Source organism: Mycteria americana, chromosome 5 (genome assembly GCF_035582795.1).
Source record: "Mycteria americana isolate JAX WOST 10 ecotype Jacksonville Zoo and Gardens chromosome 5, USCA_MyAme_1.0, whole genome shotgun sequence".
Classification (NCBI taxonomy): Eukaryota; Metazoa; Chordata; class Aves; order Ciconiiformes; family Ciconiidae; genus Mycteria; species Mycteria americana.
Window position 1 is genome coordinate 32,763,070 of NC_134369.1, and position 21,034 is coordinate 32,784,103.

Below are 21,034 nucleotides of genomic sequence, written 5' to 3' on the forward strand. Positions count from 1 at the left end.
AGGAGAACTTCACATTTTTCAGAATAATTCCAAAAATGTGTATTTTTATTTGTCTGCGCAATATCTAGCTGATGTGGGAGGGTTTATTGGAGATCCAGAACCAGAATTACTTGTTCGCTGGTATCAGGCTGGAGCCTACCAGCCCTTCTTCAGAGGTCATTCTAACATGGAGAGCAAACGGCGAGAACCGTGGCTCTTTGGGGAGAAGAACACCCAGATCATCAGGGAAGCCATTAGAGAGCGCTACGTCCTCCTGCCATACTTATACACACTGTTCTATCGGGCACACACAGCGGCTGAACCGGTTATGAGGTAAGAGCATAAGTCAGGAGGTTTAGTGATTATCGCCAGGAAGTTACTTGGCGGAGGGAAGTTAAATTACCATCTCTTACTTTTGTGATTACTTATTTAAATATTAAAAAGAAAAACACAAAAAATACTAAATTCTCTTTTCATGTATTCCGCAAGCTTTGGTAGGGTTCTCGGAGGAAAATTACATGTTTTGGGGTTTTTTCCAAATGACACCTGGAACACACTAATTCAATAAACACTGCACAGTCTTTAAGCATGTTTTTACAGTACTGTGGACTCCAAACTTCTCCTTATGATAAAGAACATGACGTAATATTCCAACCCACACTTAAAACAGTGTTTAATGGACTCTGAACTTGCTGACCCGAAAAAATAAAGGCCATTTTGCCCCTCATGAAAATATTTGTTACTGCTGAATCGTTACTGTTTTAAAAGCTTATTTCATATTGATAATTTGATAATTTATCTCTGCAGTATTTCTTATAATTTTTCTTTTAGTAGAGAATCTAATAATCTAGAACAGAAATAAAATTAGAAAATAAACTTTTATTCTGCTGCTCTCTAACCTCTAAGGAAGTGTCTTGGTGGAACTGAATGCAACAACCCTTTCAGCAAGAGATGACTGTCAATCTCCCTGGTATTGCTGTGTCTTTGAAGTTGCCCTTGAACTGTCCTTTTTCACCACATTTCCCTTTACTTATTGTTATGCAAATACAATAAATCTCCCAAGTTTCGAAAACATAAAGGTCTTTTTGAAAAGGGTTGAGTGGTTTGAGTTTTGAAGATGATTTGCATTACAGACATAGTGTGAGCATCTGTCTGCACATGTGTAGGTGTAGATGCCCCTGTTGTATGTACTGACATAAACAGTCTTTCTTGAAATAAAGCTTATGTTGATGTGAGCACTGCCCACAGTATTAAATAAATAATTCAATTATGTTAAATTTGCTGCAGTAGGTACAGAATTAGAGAGGAAGCATGGTATTTTTCTCACTGAGACAGGCAGAGTGGAAAATGTGTCTCACTAGCAAGCACATGAACAGCAGGGCTGCAGTGAACAAGTGGATGCCTCTGAGTGAGCAGGTGAACCAGGCTTTTTGTCCAGGGAAACCCAGACCCTGTCTCTGAATGAGCTATTATTGTCATAATCTCTCAAACTTTAAATATACAACTCCTGTTCTGTAACCAAATGGTTATTGCACTACCCTTTTTTCAGAAAGACTGAAAATGAACTTCTGGTGGAAGTTTTTCAGTTGTGACCAGGAGGAGACATGCTATAAAAGCAGTAGTGAGCTGCTGAGAACAGGAAGGACTATGCTGCAGGGACTAGCTCATCAGGTGTCAGCATTGCTGGTAGACTGTGACAGAAAGGCTCGTCCATCTCTCCTTTGCTAGAAGGAAGGTATATGTAGGTGCAAGTTTGTAAGGAAGAAGGCAGGAGGGAAGGAAGCGAGGCTGCAGGAGGCCAAGCCATAGGTATATTGGAGTGTCTTAACCCATGTTGTACTGGGAACTCTCATCAGTGACTCAAAAGGGGTACTTTAAGACACAGAAGAGGTCCTTGCCTTATCTTTAGTTCTTGATAGCTGTACCTTGTAAAGAGAGGGAGAAAATGGAGCCTGAAAATGCCAGAAGGCCTTGGAACAGGCTGGTGGGAGAGGAGAAACTAACTGAATCCCACCATCTTTCTTTCTACAGGCCTCTCTGGATAGAGTTTCCAGGGAAAATAGAAACTTTTGGTGTGGAAGATGAGTACATGCTGGGTAAGCAGGTTTCTTCTCATTCTCTGGAATTGGAGTTAAGTATTTTTGAGGTGATAGTGTTGCATGACAAAAAGAAAACATGAAAACTCTGCCTAAGACTTTTAAAAGTTATATCGTAACTGAATAAAGAACTTGAGACCTCTTTAAGGGACCCGGTTTTAACAGTACTTTGAAAATAGGCATCATATGACATGCAAAAACTGAGTTCAGTCTCACTAGTCACCTGGAAAAAACATGGTCTGTTTTGACCTGAAATATGGAAGTTCACTGTAGCAGCTAAGACCACAATCTGCTTCAGAAATGACAGTAGCAAACAACTACCATCCAAAGCTGGTTGGTTTTTACTCCAATATGGCTGGCTTATAAAGTCAGTTTTCTCAGAAATTAAGCTTAAGAGATGAGTGGGTTTGTGTAAAGCACATTCAGCCTATCCAGGAAGAGAGAATGGGAGGTGAATGTTGCATTTCATTTTTTTTTATTACCTCTGGGCTCAAGAGTGCCTACTAATGGCTTTCAAATGAAGGGGCATTCACTTCTCATGCAGAAGTCTGCCCAGGGTAGGCAGGACACGGCAGCAAAGCTAAGTGTGGTGAAGCAGAGTATTTCAGAAGACTCTGGGAGTTCAGCTTGCATCACCAGTGGGCAAGGAGGGAAGAAGTTTGTCAAACTGTACAGTCTATATACATTAGTGTATTTTTTTTTAGGAGTAAAGAACCACCATCCACAGTGCAATAAGCTTAAGCAGATTTTTTTTTTTTTTTTACAAGTACATTCCTGTCTTCCACTCTTTTGGTTAAAAAGCATATTTTTTTTTGTTCAACCAAAGAGCAAACAGGCAGTCATCTCTTAGACTATGAGGGACCCAGAAGTGCCTCCAGGCTGGTGGGTGTACAGTGCAGCCCAGCTGCATCCCTTTGCCATAACAGAACAAGACCCAAGCAGCCATCAGCTCCCTACACATGCCTTTTTTCCCAGTAGAAAGTGAACCTAAGCACATGGTGTGCCCAGGCAAGCCCCTAAAATGGCTATGGGAGGCTGGCAACCCCAGAGCACACAGCTGCTGCTCCGATGAGATGCAACCTTGAGGACCACAGCCATGTTTATGTTTTTCTCCAGGAAATGCTTTGTTGGTGCATCCGGTCACAGAGCAAGAGGCCAAGGCAGTGACTCTTCTGCTTCCGGGGTCAGAGGAGGTGAGGATAAATATGAAGCTGCTCAGCTGTTCAGCCCAAAGAAGTATTTTATACAGCAACCTTCCAGCTCCCCATCGTGTAACTGCTGAGCACTGCTGCTGTGCCAAGTGCTGGCCATTCATTCTGTGCCACTCTGAACCTTCCTTCCATCTTGATATCTCACATGCTTGGCTCACAGTAAATTTACTTTCTTGCTTTTCCAAGAGCTGCTGCACAAATCTCAGGTCTCCTGTAATTTAAATCTCCCCTCAAGGCTTGCTGCTTCTCATGGAACACTGAAAAACAGCCTCACTAATTTGTCAATTCCCTTTTTTCATGTATTTCTCTTTGGGTTAAACTTCTCTTTTATGTGGAAGAAAAGGGATCTTTGAAGAAAGGTCGTAAGGAAATCAGAGGGAAGCTGTGGGGAAGGAAAATTATAATAAGGAAATGCAAGCCTCAATAGCCTGGGACGTGTGTAGCAAAGACTGACATGTACAGAGATCAGTTCCTCTCTGAAGTAAAGTTATTTATCCACAGGATGGCACTGTGATCCACTTCTACACAGAGCATTTGGCTGCAGCAGCTGAGAGGTGGAGGAAGGGAAAGAATTTGGAGAGAATAGTTCCTAAGGGAAAGCCTGAGACTCTAACAAGGAATGAGAGGAAAGACAGTAGCAAAGAGAAGTGTGTGAGACCATGCAGAGCCTTGTGGCTCCACTACACCTAATGCATCTGAGGACACTTAGGATTCTTCTTAAGATAAGGAGAAAAACAGACTAGGCTCTCCAAACAAGTTAAGAAAAATATGTTTATCAAGATCTCTGTGGGAATTGACTGCCTGGCACACTTACAGCAGTTAAAACTGCTAGCAGGTGTGGTACACAGCAAGGTTCAGCTGTAGCTCTTTTTGTGACCTGTTATTAGCAATTTTGTTGTTAATTTTCACTTCAATATAAATATGCTTATTCTGGAACTCAGCATTTCTAGATAAAAAAAAAGAAAGGTATTTCATTGTTTTGCATTTCCAGATGCTTAAAGACATACAAGATGTTATGCAAACTGTAGAAAAGGTGAGCTTATTTTTGTGCTTCAGGAATGAGGATTTATTCTTTCCATACAGAAGGTCATTTGATTCAAAAAGTAAATGCTATTTCTTGCACATCCAATAGGTTGTTAGGAATAGTGACAGTAAGGTTAAGCAGAAGAGTAACTGCATCTGCAGAGGGAACAGATCTTGCCATATATGTCATGCTCATTCTTTTTTCATTTTTGCTAGATTTGGTATGATTTCAGAAAATTTAAACGAATGGAAGATCCAGGCACTCTGAAGATCCCAGTAACACTGGAGAATGTATGTTTTTGTTTTAAAATACTAATTGCATTGAGTAGAAGAAAACACAAATAGGCTTTTGTTTTGTCAACATTCAAAATCAGAAAAGTGACATTTCAATTTCCTTGTAGGAATGTAATCTAAAATAGCTTTTGTAGAGAAGAAAAGTCCCATCTCCTTTGTTTTTAGATGGAACACTACTGTGTCCTGGTGGTAGAGAAAAGTGAGATGATGTAAGGGTGACTTCTCCAAGCAAAGGTATTTTGCTTGTACATGTACAGGAAGATTACTACTATTCCCATTGTTAGTTGAATAGTTTTCTTTATGTACTTGTGGTAAAAGTTAATTTCTGAGCTTTGATAAGAGCAAGCTTCAGTTATCCCCGTTCCAAGTTAAAAATTATATGATCAGAGTATATGAACCTTTCTGCCCTGGCTTTGTTTTTCACAGATTCCCGTATTCCAGCGGGGGGGCACTGTAATACCTCTGAAGACAACGGCTAGAAAATCCACTGAATGGATGATAGATATTTCTTATGAACTCCACGTGGCCCTGGACACAGAGGTACTCTGAGATGACGTTCCCTTTACAAAGTTGTCTTTTACTCTATCTAACCTTTTTAGGTTCTTGCTGCCTGCTTGATCAGTACAATGGTATCTGTATGCCCAAAGGCTCTCCTCCACTTCTCCAATTTGGGGGGGCTCTCACCTGCCTCCCACTGTTCCCTCAAAGTGAGACTATCTGAGTATAGCAGAGGCAGAACATTTTTCTGACCTTTCTCAGCCCTCCTCTAGTCCCTTGGAGGAAGGAGCAGAGAATGAGCAGACCACAGACGACTTCTTGGACACAGAGAACTTCCCACAGCTGTCTTTTCTAATAAATGAGGTGACACCTGGCACCCACATCAATTTACAAAACCAGGATGTCCAAGTCTTCAAGCACTCTGAGCTGGACTCCCTGAGCCTTCCAGGGATACAAGTCGCTAAAGAAAAATAAACACACACATATGTTATGAAGCATAACATATAGTGAGACACTTTTAGTTTCATTGTACAGTACTAGAAGCTGTTAATTTGTACTCCATCTGGTGTGTTTCACAGGCCTGTGCAGTAGGTGAGCTCTACCTCGATGATGGGCATTCATTTCAGTATCTCCACAAGAAGCAGTTCCTGTATCGGAAATTCACTTTCCACAAGAATATTCTCTCTTCCAGGTAACAGCAATTACGGACAAAAGCCACCAGCACACCATCATTGGAAATGCCTTTTCTAGTTCATGAGGCCTTCTTACAAATGTAGAAGTATTAGTCCCCACTATTGCTTAGTGAAGTCCCAGAGCCTGCAGAATCTGCCATGAAACTGCAGATGTAAACAATGTTCTGCATAAGTCTAAGGGCAGCAACACATGAAATACTGAGTTGTCTCATATTATTTCTGTCTAGTCAAATCTACAGGTTCTACAGATTTACTCAAATACAAAGAAAGTCATCAGCAAGAGTAAAGCCTATCAGAGAGGCAAAAGAAGTTAAACTGGGAGATTTGCAAATAGGCAACACCTGGAGTGTTTGTATTTTTTAAGATGTATTTTTCTAAGATCATCTGCACAGAGAGGGTGGTCAGTCACTGGAACAGGCTCCCCAGGGAAGTGGTCAAGGCACCAAGCCGGTCAGAGTTCAGTGAGCGTCTGGATGATGCTCTTAGTCATCTGATTTAGTTTTAAGTAGTCCTGTGAGGAGCAGGGAATTGGACTCAGTGATCCTTATGGGTCCCTTGCAACTTGAAATATTCTGCGTGGGAACCACAAACAGACACCATTACATGTAGTCTCCAAAGTCATCAACAAATGCACCATGTATATTAGCATGGTAAAATACATGAGAAAAGCACTTGAAAGGAAGCACGAGGGGACACAACCTGCAACGGTTGAGTGAAACAACCTAAAAGCCAAAAATATCCATAGCTGCTTGTAAGGAAAGAGATGCTAAATATGTCACTATGACACTTTTACTATTGAGGTATGTTGCCCATGGGGCTGTGCAGTGCATAAATGGTGATTTTACAGGCATTTCTTTATTCATTCAGGGTTCAAAAATATGCAGGAGGTGGTCCTAAAACTATAAAATTTAACACAGAGCAAACCTGTAGACTAGCTTGGATAATGTAGTTAAAAGCATGCTTGAAATCTCTTTATCTGGGATACAAAATCTGAAAAGCTTAAAAAGTCAGGATGGAAAAGAAAAATGTTGCTAAATTGCTAGCAAATCTACAAGTTGGAAAAAAGTCATTTTGAGATGAATGATATAACATTCTGTTCACGCTGGAAAGTTTCATTCTGATTTGAGGTTTTTTAGAGCTTTTTAATAAAAATTAAATTTGTTACCACATGAAAGATAATTGTGCCTCAGATTGAAACATCTTACTTGAAAAATTTTAAAATTAGCTTTACATTTATAATTAGGAGTTCTAACTACCATTTTGCAAAAACCCAGAACTTTTCTGATTGTCAAAGCCATGCTTTTTGCCACAAAATATCTTCTCAGACTTTTTTTTCCTGTAACTTTGTGAAATCTGCTATGCAGTGAAAAATTAGCTGATAATGGGAGAAAGTTTTACTTGTTTCAGGAGAAATGTAAATAGAGGAAAAGAAGTCAGTATAGGGAACTTTCAGGATGAGAATGAAGTAGTACTTTCTCTGTATGATGCTGAACTTCTACTGATGGACAGAAACTAACGTATATGAAATAATTTTCTTTTTTCAGCTGCACAGATGAAAGCGGACAGTACCACACTGCATGTGTGGTTGAACGGGTGATAGTTCTGGGTTTTGGACAGCAACCCACTTTTGTGACAGCCTGTTCCAAGGGTAATGAACTGACTTCAATTTTACTACAACTTTTTGAAATACTGTTGCTCTGCTGCCATTCACTAGAGGTGGCAAACTGACAGCTCTATATAGGAGGTGTTAGAGCATAGGGAGATTCTTTGTTTAGTTTTATTTGCTACTTTTTTGATATCAAGGACAGAATGTAGTGAAAGGAGCCACAGCTACTCACCACTAATATTACATGCAGAACTGAAGAACACTTGCTTCGTAAGGCAATAGATACATCAGTAAAAGTGGTTCAGAATTAACAAGTTTGGATAACTCTGTCCTGCAATGACAGGACATTGACAGAATATGATCAGAGATAGCATTTCAGATGAAGGACCATTTGCTCAGATCTGTAAGCCTGCCTATTCTAGAACAGGAAACTTGCAGACAAAACCAGGATTACTTTTCTGTTTTCTTGCTCGTTCAAAAGTGTCTGGGGTTCATGACTATGTGGGGATATCTAGAAGTGGTGAGGGATCCCATATGGATAGGCAGTAGCATCTACAGAAAGGGCTTATCATTTCTGGCTGCTTTCCAAGCACATCCCTTGACTTTGGGAATCGTGTGGACACGGACTTTCTGCCTCCACCTGTCAATCTCGAGGACTTTTAGGGTGCTTGGAGGAAAACCTATGCTGAAACAAGGGTTATTTTTTTCAGAAAAATCCTTGAATAGTTCCATAGTTTGATGTACCATAGTTTGAAAGGTCAGAAAAAAAGAAGTAGTTTTGCCAATTCTGCTGCATTCTTACGTGTATACTGGACAGATTTGACTATTATTTCTTTTTTAATCAATCTTTTCCACCAGTGGCAGGGACAGTCTGAATTAAAAACTGGAGGGAGTCATGTGTAACTGTGTTTCAGAAGGGTTCTTCTTAAATCATATAGTAAACTCTCTTGTCCTGTTCAGATGGGAAAGAAAAAGAAGTGGTTTTCACATATGATACGAAGACCTCTGCACTGACACTGGAAAATTTAGCCCTGAGTGTTGATGCTGACTGGGAGATTTGCATCAACTGAAAGGAGACACAGCTTCTTCAGAGAATTCATTGAGAGGTTGAGGGGAAATAAGTTGGGAGGACTTAAAATGTTTACCTGAATCCAATCAAATCAAGGAGCATGTTTCCCACCCACACCCCCAAACTAACATTTCCTACAATTTTTCTTTTAAAGCACTTATTTAAACTTGGATAGCTCTTCTATTCGGCAAAAGTAATACCACTAGGATTGTATCTTTGGGGAAAAAAGCTAAATGCTATCTGCTCCAGGCTAGCTTCCATTAGGCATTAAGATTGACTTCTGCCTTCACTTGCACCAAAAAATCATGAATTGATGGGGTGAGATTGTGACTCATTGGCATGGGGTTTGATGTAAGTATTTGGAAATACCACTGTTCAGACACTGGAGTACTTGAGAAGAGCAGATCTGGGCCAGTTTGACAAGCAGTATCAGTAGATATGCCAGATGCAGAGGTTATCATCAGAGTTCTGCCTGCAAGCTGCCTTGTGAAAACAAACATGGAAGGAGCCACCCGGTGTGATAATAGACACTTCCCCTTTCCAGTCCTTATGACAATGCAAAATTAGTCTGTACAGGAAAATAACCAACAGGCTAGACAAACAGTTCAGTCACTGAAGGTGAGGTTTCAGGAGGTTGTGCCAGTCAGTTGTGCAATAGTAAAAGACAGTAATGTGGGAGTGCAGAAGTCTCTTCAATAGCTGGCTTAGCTAGTTTCTCTTTGAAACTGATATTTGGATTTTGAAAAGGCATGGGTCTACGTAAATGCAATAATGGCTTAGGGTAGCAGCCAGACTTACACGGAGACATTTTCCATGTTATTGCTCCCCTATCTCTGCAAGTACTATTTAAAAAAAAAAAAAAAAAAAAGTCTTTTGATAGGAAAGAATTGGCATTTTTAGATGATTGAATGTCATTGGTTAAAGCCAGCCCAGTGAAGCAACTCTGCTTATGGAGAGCTCTGCTTCGCCACATCTTCCAACTCTTGCCAAGGCTTGGCTTCCTTTACACATATTTTAGTTATTTCTTGGTCAGCTTTTAGTGTCCGGCTGAGATTCGAGCTTGGTATTTATGAAGCAAATTTTTATTTTTAATAGGATTAATTCTGCATTTAGCCATCCCACTTCATGCTTATTCCCCCATTCTCTTACAACTCACCCTAATGTTCCCTTGCCTCCTTTTCCTACCACCTCTGCAAACAGAACTGGTGTGTGTCCTGATGCTTTCTTCCCTTTCAAAACTAGGAGGCATCTTGAGTCCCACATCCCCTACATCCTGCGTATTCCCACAGCCCCTTTCCATATCAGACATCTCTTTTTGCAGGCTACCATTGCTCCAAGGCTCAAGTTGTTTGTCCTTTCTGTTTGCTGTACTTGTCAACTGTATTATTTCAAAACCAGTTCTGCTTTGAGTCAAACCTGAACATGCCATCAGTTGGGTTTTGTTGATATAAAAGGGCAAAATTGACTTAATTTCTTTTAGCAAGATAAGGAAGTATTTTCTAAAAACATCAGTAAATTAACTCTTAGAAAACAGAGAAAGATGGTCACCCTTTTTGCCAACTAAAGGTAACGTAACAGTCCATTTCTACGTTGTTCCCTACTCTTCTTACTAAGTCCTCCCTGTGCTCAGTCAGTCATTCCCACCTGCTGCTGTTTGTCCTCTGCAGGGCAGATTTCTGGGAATAGCAAGTGTGAGAGCAAACTGTGACTACTCTGCTCTTGACTACCAAGCGCAGTTTGTTCCCCACCAGACCCTTAGGTTCCTTTTTACTTTTTTATTCTGCAGAGCTGTTTGTCAGCCCCTTCTAGCAGGCAGTGTGAGCCTCCACTCCAGGAACCAGCAGCCTAAATACTGCTGTGCTTAATGCAGACAAATTAATCCAGGTAGAACAGTAGCAGATAGATCTTCTACATCTGTGAGAAGAGAGACAGACCCTATTTTTGAGACAGACCCTATTTTTCTATCAGCTTCTAAGCTTTAGTTCACAATTGCTTCTTACATTTAAGCATAGCAGTGCTTCTGACAGGATATAATTATTGTCTGGAGCATTTTAATGAAATGTTTTAACTGGTATTTCTGAAATTGGAAAGTAAGTGAAATAAAGTAACAATGAAGCGAGTTACATGCCTTATTCCTTCCAACCTTCTTTCTTCTGTTGAGAATCACTATTATGTATTCTTCCAAGGGTATCTGGTTAAATTGAATGACTAGCTTTTGTACTCTGGCCCTTAGTATGATATCTGCACTATAGTAAGTACTCATGGGTCAAATTTGCAGTGGTATGAAGTGCCTAACTTCTTTGGATTTCAACAGGAATTAGTTGCTGAAAATCTTAGCCGTTGTGCCTTTAAATCTGAGGAAATAAATTTCAAAGTATATAATTTACATTGATATTTGTAACAACTCACATACTTTTCCACATATTTATGCCGTAAATGAAGAAATAAATTCATAGTATATCTTTACAAAAAAAGTAATTTAATTCAATTAGTGAAAACAACTGGAGGTAAAACTTCATAAAAATTAAATAGAAAGATTATCATCCATGTAGTTCACGTTTGCTCTGTCTGAACAGGTCAGCTATCAGGGTACTTCTGCTTGCAAGAAATTCCATTGCAAAAGGTGGTTTAATTCCTAATGGACAAAGGGTTTATTTTGCTGTTTGTAGCAGTCAGCACATCCATTCTTCTCTATGGTCTTCTCTCTTGTGTTTCTTTAAAGACCCCATTTGTCTTTTACTAGCAACTGCTGCTTCTCACAAAAAAGACCTACATAACAAAACCATCTGCCCAGTAAAAAATAAGGAGAAGCTGTTTTTTGAACAGGTATAACCACAAAATACTCCTGAACATCCGTAAAGAACAACGTTGGGTTAGAAGTGAGAAGTGCATGTCCACCTGCCATTCCCTATGCAGGCACTAGCTGAACTGTTAGCTGTAGCAGTGGCAGCAGCTCATACCCTGACACTCGCTGACCATCCCAAGAAAAAAAAAAAAAACACCACACAACCAAAAAACACTGCTAATCCTTCACTTGATCCTCCCCAGCAGCCCACAAGGAGTTTGTCAAATATCACACCTGTGCTACTGACATTCTTCCCGAAACAGAGCTCTGTGTATGAGACGTAATAGATGAATTTTTGTATTGGGCAAGAAGGGAGAATATGAAAGAACGAACATATGCACAGGCTCCACAAAATGAGCATTTTTGCTCAAGCTGTGCAGTGAGAGGCCCTTACATGTCACTACTTACATTGCTCTTGAAATATCCTGGAAAGTGTGACACATGGCTCTGCCAAGCTCTCCTGCAAAGTAATGTCAAATATGAGACCTGCAATCCTTGCATCTAAATGTAATGAGGAAGTCATCAATTCTGCATCTGGACAGCCCACCCTGAAGCAATTGCATTCCTATTTCCACGAACACTTGAAATCTGTCCTTTCTGATTGCCCTGTGGGTGCAAGAAGGCTTGCATTCCTGATGAAAAGGATTTAGGCCACTGTTAGAAGACTGAGGATTAATACTCCTAGAGGTTAGCCAAGCTTGCCAACTATATTACCTTCTTTAAATGTTCCCCTAGTCAAGTATTTTTAATAAGCTGTAGAGATTGTCCATTGTACTGTTGATTTGAAATGTGTAAACCAAGCGAATGGCTGAGAAAGAAAAGAAGAGTCAGTGCTTTGGAAAACACCATAGTACTAGGGCAGAAAGTCAGCAATGTGTACATGAGCCAGAGTCCAGAGACTAGTGTCATTAAGCAAAAATAACACTGATGTCATTGTGTGATTTAAGACTTCCCAATCAAAGAAAAATCAAGGTGTTACGGGGCTTTTCTTGACACATAAACAATGTCACCTTTTAAAGAACGGGTTATAGAGATGAGCAACATGTGTTTAGATTTTCCTTTTATGGATACTGAATTTGTCCCTTATCCCACTGTTGTGTGACAAAATAAAAGTGCAAAGTCAGACATCTCCTCTAAGATTGGTATATCCTAACACACACAGAATGGCCCAGTTTACAGACTGGGGCCCTTATAAACTTTTCTGCCCCTATATGAAAAGGTGCCTTTTACATGGGAGGTAGCTATCACCAGGTGAATCTTAGTGCTGGCAAGCTGACCTCTAGAGGAGCCAACCCAGCTGGCAGATATTGACCTGACCTCAGTAGCATCAAATAATTACCTTTTTCACCATTAGGAGCATGTCTTCAGATAATCCTCTCTACTAGTAAAAATCTCTAGATATCTTTTCTGCAAAAAGTCAAGTACAACAGTTCCTTCAGGAGTGTCAGGACTAGTTTATTGGCTGGCAGTACTTCATAAGTATGTTCCCAAACCAGCAGGAGTTTAGCTTCCAGTTTCACTGTGCTCTCTACTTAAGGAAAAGATGAGCTGCTTGCACCAGGAGTCAGCCTGCACGCAGAGCCTGTCCCAGGAACATGCCTGGCATCGGCATGAGCTGCGCAGAAGACTGACACCATCTCACTAACCCCCTCCCTCTCACTCTTTGCTTGTAGTTATTTTTAGATTTCACGGGTTAAAGCTCGTCCCTTCTCGATGCTTGTATGCACAGGGCAGGCACACACACATGCTGTAGATACTACAACTCAGGCACGGAAGTTAGCCAACAGATTATCTTGTTCCACATCAAGGAATAAATTCTGGTTTCTTATAACAAAACTGCCTTTCGAGAGGATGCACAACATGCTTAACCACATGGAATTTTGTTGCTTGCAAATTTGACTAGGAGACTTTCAACGGATAGAGAAAGCAGTTTACACAGCAGCTTCCTCTTTTCTTGAATTTCCTTCCAGTTTGCAAGATCTTGCTTTCTTTCAACACTTGCTTTAAGCCTGATTCCCATGCCGTCCGCCATAAATGCAGCGGTGGCTCAGCAGACAGCTGCTGGGTCAGTTCCCAGCGCTACTATTAGCACTACAACTGAAGGTGCAGGTGGGGGCACAGGGGGGATTTATTCTGCCATTATAAGTCGCAACCAGCCCATTATCAGAGTAAAGGAGAAGACCTATGAAGAGCTTCACAAGAAGTGCCTGGAGAAAAACATTCTCTATGAAGATCCTGATTTCCCACCGAATGAGTCCTCTCTCTTCTATAGCCAGAAAATCCCCATCAAGTTCGAATGGAAAAGACCACACGTAAGTAATATGTTTTGCTGAGTGCCTTTTACTTTCTGTAAGTTGAAGTATTCACCCTGAGCTTCCATTATTGCAGGAAGTGTGTGTTGGGGAGGCAGGGGGAATAAGCTGGAAGCGTATTTCCTTGGAGCTCTCCTGGAAGATAACTAGCTAGGGCTGTGGAAGCTCAGAGAATGTGTATATAATGACTAAAATACAATAAACCAAAATGAAACAAAAAAAGAGATGGAATGAAATATGTAGAAAAAGAAATATGGAATTTAATTTTCTTCTTGCATGATTTGCTAGAGATTTTCTTGTCTGAAACTACCAGAGAAAAATTCTCTTTCTGCTACAAGCTACTGTGTTTGCTGAGGCTTAATTTTTAAACACTACCTTATTTCACTTACAACTTTACTTTAGTATTCTGCTGGTTTCCTAGTCTGTGAAAATAAAAGGACAAGTTATGGTCTGAAACATGCTTTTATTCAGCTGTTTGTTCCCAACATTGCTTAGCCAACTTGCAAAGGTTGTTTAGCATATTATCCGCTTACCATGAATGTGGGTGTTGTAATGACTATGAAGACCCAGTCCTGCCTACTAATCCCATTTATTTTTCCTATCTTGTGGGCATTCCCCAGCCAGCATTCCTCCTCTTTCCCACCCTGAGTCTCTCTCACAGGCAGAAGACTAATTTCTCCATTCCCAATTGATTCCCCATCCTACCACAGGAGGAGTTATCCTCTTTCCCTGTCATTCCTGCAAGCAAGGCAGCCCCCAAGATGCTGCCTCGGCCCCTGCCCTCCCCTGTCCAGCAGCGACGATGTGGTTCTGAGGAGCTTCCCCAGCTCCCTCTCTCTGGCAGTTTTTGGCCGCCTCTTCTAGATTTGCCATACTTCCCAACACCCAAATCTGTGCTTCAATGGCAAAGTCAGTAGTGATAAATAAAACTAACCACAGGAACGTAACTAAATAGCAAAAGACCAGGAGCTCACGTGGGTAGCTGTTACGGACACAGAGGAAGGCCATGTGCTGCTGCCACAACAACAACGTGAGCAACACGTGGTGGGGGCAACATGACTCCCCCATCTCCCATGCCCTGTGCATATGTGTTCGGTCATTTCTTCATCATCACCATGGCTGTATCAGCTCCTAGAAATGCATGGGAATGAGCTAAATGCAGCTGCAAGTCAATCATCTTAAAGGGATGGGGTTTCCCCTATTTCTACAGAGAGGAAAGCAATATAGCAGTACAGTGGGTGAGTGCCAGCTCTCTGGGGCAGACAGACTTCAAGTGTGCATATGAGAAAGCATCAAAACAAAAAAAACCCACAATGTAACTTCAGACATCTAATATAACAGAGCATGCACAGATCAAGCCTTTGGTTTTGGGAAGGTTCAGACTTCAGGGTCTCTATCCCAAAGATCTTTCTTTAAGTCACTCATTAACAAATAAGTTTGGAAGCTCTATACTTATTCATGTAGCAACAACAAGCTGGGGACTGTGTAAGAGTCAAAGTACAACGTAAACATCAAAACCAAAGCTATCTGTGTTCTTTTGACACAAGTGTTCAGGCACCTGAGATATCTGCGGTGTCAGCTGCAGGTAGAGCAGAGGCAGGAGACCCAGCGAGCTGCAGTCTGCACCTGCCGAGTCCTGGCATGCTGTGGGATCATGGATCCAGTCGGTCCTGACCCCGATAAGAGTTGGCTGTCCTGCCAGGGACACACTGGGCCCGATTTGTAGAAATGCCTGTGCCTTCTGTCGCAAACATGTTTTAAAACAAACCCTGTAATTCAGGTCATTGCTGTACCCAGTAGGTCCCCAAAGAGGAGAGACTCGTGTATAATGCTTTCTCCTTTTATAATGTGTCCCCTACCTTGTCATCCATACCACAGCTGCAAAGTGAGAATTCTCTTGGGCGCTGATGCAAAAGACCTGTATCTATTGGTGATCAGACCTGTAATCTATCAGATTGACCCAGGACTTTGCTTCAATGGACTTGGAAACTGTAGGTTATATAGCACCAGTAGGAGGACTTGTCTGATAATATGATATACACAAATAGCCACAACAGACACGTTAACAGAACATCATAAAGTCAAATGAATATGAAGTAGTAATATTGGGCTAAAGAGTATTTTGCTAAGAGATTAAAGCAATTATTGAAGGACCAGATGTAAAGATTCGACTGCACAGGCCATGTTTTGTAATAGAAGTTGTCCATATCTTTACAGACTTATTAAATTGCAATGGCGTTTTTTTGGCAAAGAAAGCAACTAGCTTATAAACTATAGTCTTATAAAGTGGTAATTTTTAATCACTTTGAAATTCAGGTCAAACTTGAATTGAATGAGACTTGATAACATATTCTAAAAGAAAACAAAGTACCAGACAGTTCAGAAGTCCTGAGAGAATAACCTAACACTAGCTTCACTCTAGATCCTTTCCCTGATTTCTGTAGCGTATTGTATATGCCACCTACCCCCAGAAATAGCAAATAAACAAGTGATCAATGTACTCTAAGATCTCATTTAAAACAGAGAGCTGGGAAATAGGCAGCCTGTTCCTGACTGCCTCTGGCTTTCTGAGTCACCTTATGCCACCTAACCAATTTGTATCCAAGCTCCCCCCACCACATAAGATCAATGTATGAGAATATAATATACATGGAAGATTAATGCTGGCCTTAAATGAGCATTATTTGCTATGACATGAATCCATGTGTGATTGTTGAGTGCAGGTTTTTCAGAAGCTCCAAGTATTATTTGAGGAATCACAAAGTTAATCTAAAGGTCATGCATTTGCCAGTTACCAACGCTATAACCAAGCACTGATGACGGTGCCGTTCCTCAGCTGAATAGTGCTTCTTCGCTGTAGCTCTCAGCATACTGTGCTGACATAGGGAAGGGCTATGAGTCTGCTTTAGCACCCGAGATCTATGTGGACCCCACAGCAAGTCAGCCACATGGACGACACTCCCCCAATCCCCGGCTCTGAGCTGAGGCTCGCTGAGCCCGGCGTGGGCAACTCCCCTTCCCACGTGTGAGCTGCCAGGACCTGGGCTCTCTCCGCTTCCCCCGGCAATGGCCATGCTGTGATTCAACCTTTTCCTCAGGGCTCTTGCAATTCATTACTGAGGTGGTGAGAGGTGTCCAGCATCCCACCCCAGAGCTGCCCCTTGCTCTCATGTGTCTGCTCCTCCAGGCTCTTCTCTTTGCAGTCGGTGCTACCTGGAGGTCAGGTCCTCCTCCGACACCTCGTGAAATGGTTGGCCTCCACTGCTGCAAGGGCAGTGAGGGCACGAGGACTGGTCTTGTGCCTTACCGTCAGAAGGACAGCTGCCACACAGGGCAGCTGTGAGCCTTGGCATGGGGGCGGCGAGAAGGCCCCTGTAATTCTACCCAGCTAGTGACTGCCATGCCGTGACACAAATGCGCAGAGCAGACCTCCTAACTCCCGATACTCAATTCGGGCAAAAGCCAAGTGACAGCCCTAAAAGTTTCCCTGAGTAAAGACTGCAGGATCCATCCAGTGTTTCTGTTCAGAGTATGTGTGAGCATGGTTTAGGTATGTAGAAGGGAAATTAAATTCCCCTCAGTTAATGCATAATATTAAATCATTTGCTCACCCATGGAAGGTAAGAGAAGCCCAAAGAGCCATTCTCACCTGCACCAGGTTAAACCCAGCTCAGTGATGGGCTGTGCTCAGCTTTAGCAGCCTCAGCCTCCCACACCTCTGCTGCCTGCAAGAGCTTCTCTCAGCTGAGGGCAGGGACCAGGTCGCTGATCTTCGAGAGCTGAGAAAAAGTCTGTATTATAACAATGCAGAGTATCAAGAGGTCCTGCTGCAGTCCTGTTTGGACCTAATGACACTAGGACATTAATAGGAAGGCTCTGCTGTGACACTGTGCTTTTGGAGGCACCGCTGTTGTTCTCCTTGCTCACAGCCAGGAGGTCACAGTGTTAACCGCCAGATTCAATGACTTCCCTACGGTGATCCTCTCTGTAGCCAAGAAAATCAGCAGGAGGAGCTTTCTTTTCATGACAAATACAAATAAAATCAAGTCACCAGACTAGTGGATTTTGCTTAGAATGAAAATGAATCAGTCAGATCATCTGCTGCACAGGTGTGAAGCTGTTTGAATTTAGTAATCACAAAATGTGTGCCTCTACAGGCAGTACCACAAAGTAAAGATGGCATTTAGTGCCACCAAGGCAGGACTTTCAGATGAGGGTAATCCAGCTCTGAAACTCTAAAACCAGCTTGGTGTCTGACAACTTTGAGCACTGCCTTGAAGTCTGCAGCACAGCCATGTAATAGCATGGTCTAGACCATGAGAGGCCAAGGGAGAAGCGTGAGGCTACAAATTGTCTTAGGCAGGCCAAAGCAGATGCTTCCTCTACTTGATAGGATCAGTTTAGGGAATTTACTTAGAATGCCATAGTTTATTAACAGCAGGGGTTTTTACCAGCAGTTTTTAAAGGAATGAATGCCTTTTGCTGCAACGGTATAAGCTGACTGGAGGACTTTCCCCTGACACAGAAGAAAAGCTAATGAAAATATAACAAAGGTCAAATGCCATTTTTAGTTGCATGCTGCCTTTGCATTTTCCAGTGCCCCCGTCCAACTGATTCATAAGTACCCTCTGCCCAGAAAGCACTACTAATGGATTTTTCCTAGGATTCTGTCTCCCTTGGTGTAACTTTGACTCTTTGTAATGAAATTACAATCTGAACTGAATCAACCCAGTGAACACAGAGGTCCCTTGTGTTCCAAGTAGTACCAAAGCACTCTGAGGCACTCAGATCAGCCGAGGCTCTTTCTAGATGAATCATTTCATCAATGAAGTGCAGCCTATTGAGATTCTCTGTGATAACTTGACCCAAGAGATGAAGAGCAATCCCTTGCTCAGCCAGGAAGACTGGAAGGACAGACCTGCCACCTGCATCTTGAATGTCAGGTCGTCTCACTCTGCTGACTGAGTACCTTTCATCAGCCTTGGAACCTTTCCCTGTAACTTTGGCTGTACTCAGCACAACTAGCACAGCTGGAGGTGAACTAGAGTAATACAATATTAAAAGCATATCCGCAGTGTACTAAACGCACCTAGCCACCATAAAGAAATGCAAGAAAAGCATTTCTGTCATAGCCAAGTCAGTCCATATGACAATTGTATGATTCCCTCCTTGGCATTCCTTTACCAACCATCCTCCAAAGCAAATGAGCCCAAGATGCAATAAATTGCACTGAGGAACAATCATTGCTGTACATTTAATATTTGGAAACACTTAGGCACCATCTAACTACCTTCATCTAAAAGACAGCATGCTGGATTGTTACAGGCTGGATGTTGAAGCTTGTTACTTCAATAGCAGCAGGATCAAGCTAAAATACAGTAATAGAGGTTGAAAAAATGCAATCCGAAAACCTGGCATCTCACAGCTGGTTCTCAGGAGAGCACCACAGCAATGTGACAAAGAATGTTTTCAACAAAGCAAGTGGGTGGAGAAAAGCATGAAGGCATCTCGAACAGCTGCCTTGACAGAACTAGACCCCAGGACAGCTGACCAAGGCCCAAAATAACAGGACAATCCCTCCATGCCCTCCCTCGAGGAGAATAAGGTGACTGCTAGGGGGAGCCGGAAGCTGGTCTCTCTATCTGGCTAAATGACTAATCCAAATATTTATATCAAAGCAATTCTGCTGATTACTGTGAAGGAGCAAAAAAGTGGGCTCAAGCCAAGTGAAACTACTAGACCTGAAACATGAGTCCGGGAAAATCCAGGGCTACCCTGATGACATGGGGAAAAAGCTGTAGACCGCAGAGGTGGTGTCAGCTGCCTGTACTGCCACACAAGCAATTGTCAGTTGTTTTTTCTTTCTCCTTCCCACTCCAGCCCTGCCGTCTTCCAGCAGATTGGGTTCTTGCACTATACTTTGTCTTCTTCCCCATTTGCAGCTGCTCAGGGAAGTGGTCCTCAGGTTGCAATATCTTTCTTTCCTTACCCTCACAAGAGATGGGTTCAAAAGTTAAGTGTCTTCTTTTTCTTCCCCATACCAAGTATTTGGGTATGAGAGATGGACTAAAACAGGGTCTTTTTTTTTCTCTGCAGGACAGGTTGTACCTACTTCTTCCCTTGGCTTTCCTATACCCTGTGGTTCTTTGCCCCATATAGAAAGTGTTCTGTGTAACCCTGCAATAGTTCCACCTCATTTGCTGGTAGTTCCTACGTAGTCCTTACCTCCCTACAGCAATTTCTTAATTATTTATGCCTGTACAGCATCTTGTGCCCATTCTGTACTAGTATAAATACTGACAAACCGAATACATTGTCCTAAGAGCAGGACAAAAGAAGAGCTTCCTGTCCTCAGAGACAGATGATGTCTGTATACGTTTCTGAATGCAGCATTGGCAATTAAATACTGCAACACAAGGAAAAGAATAAAATCTCTTAACCAGCAATTGATTATTCCTGAGAATTAAACATCTGATCCTGGGCAAACTTTAAGGAGTAGTATTACTGGGGTTCATTCCTGATGAAATGCGTTCTTCAACCCTATTAATGCCCCAGCATATTAGTTACTGCAAATTGGACACCTTAAAGCTGCAGTCACTTTAAAGAATTTAATCTGGTCCCCTGATGCTCTTTCCACCTACCTGCTCTCCTGTCTTCTCCAATGGTCTTTCATTATTGTGTAGAAAAATGTTTTTCCCTATTCTTCTCATTTTAATGTGTTTGAAGCCCATACAGAGAGCGCCCTCCAGGCTAGCTATTAGACCCTGTAGATACATGGAGAAAACTCCGGCTGAAGTCTGGAACATCCAGATTCCAAAACATTTTCATAGTGAAACTCTGCAGCTGAAAACTCTGCAAGAGATTTGGTATCCACAAACTATCCCACAGGAAAACATTGTCCTAAAACAACCTTTATTTTTGTGGCAAACAGGCAACATAACGCATGCTTTTCCTGCTCATCCATCTGTTTATATTTTGCAGGAAATCTGTGAGAATCCACGGTTTATTATCGGTGGAGCCAACAGAACAGATATCTGCCAAGGAGAATTAGGTATGAAATTCTTACTTCAACTCTGCACTTTTTAAAGTCTGCATCACTTAATTTTCTTTTGCTTCCAAGGTGATATTTGAAATCCTCTGTCTCAGTATACCACTACACATCTACCGATTCCTTCTGCCTATAGCAAATCATTGATATCTTCCCTGTAACAATCTAGGGAAAAACTTTAAGCAAAAGATGCTTTGCAGGGTGTTTTGCTTTTCATGAAAAATACCATGAGTGTGTTACAAAGCACCATTTGGCCTTTCTTTTGGGCTTTAAGGAGGGACAAAATTAGTTAAGAGAAGAATGAGATAAAGAGGAGGAGTTATTTGACGGAAAAAAAAAATCTAATCAGCTACTGTTGTAT

At 41.7% G+C, this 21,034-nt stretch overlaps 2 protein-coding genes across 4 annotated transcripts in view; both read left to right on the forward strand.

Annotated features, from left to right (window-relative positions):
* The window catches only part of GANC (glucosidase alpha, neutral C), a 30,014-nt gene extending 17,576 nt beyond the window's left edge, over positions 1–12,438 (forward strand). Inside the window, exons 17-24 of the mRNA XM_075502778.1 lie at positions 69–312; positions 2,011–2,075; positions 3,192–3,268; positions 4,526–4,600; positions 5,030–5,143; positions 5,680–5,792; positions 7,338–7,441; positions 8,360–12,438. Coding sequence (XP_075358893.1) covers positions 69–312; positions 2,011–2,075; positions 3,192–3,268; positions 4,526–4,600; positions 5,030–5,143; positions 5,680–5,792; positions 7,338–7,441; positions 8,360–8,469 — 902 coding nt within the window. The 3' untranslated portion in view covers positions 8,470–12,438. The remainder of the gene's footprint in view (positions 1–68; positions 313–2,010; positions 2,076–3,191; positions 3,269–4,525; positions 4,601–5,029; positions 5,144–5,679; positions 5,793–7,337; positions 7,442–8,359) is intronic.
* CAPN3 (calpain 3) overlaps positions 1–21,034 on the forward strand; it is a 233,842-nt gene that overhangs the window by 190,958 nt on the left and 21,850 nt on the right. For 2 of the 3 annotated variants that reach the window (XM_075502787.1, XM_075502788.1), the window contains exons 1-2: positions 12,571–13,625; positions 20,607–20,676. The exons of the other annotated variant lie outside the window; for it this stretch is intronic. In XM_075502787.1, coding sequence (XP_075358902.1) covers positions 13,332–13,625; positions 20,607–20,676 — 364 coding nt within the window. In that variant the 5' untranslated portion in view covers positions 12,571–13,331. Of the gene's footprint in view, positions 1–12,570; positions 13,626–20,606; positions 20,677–21,034 lie in introns of those variants that run through there. 3 annotated transcript variants of the gene reach the window in all.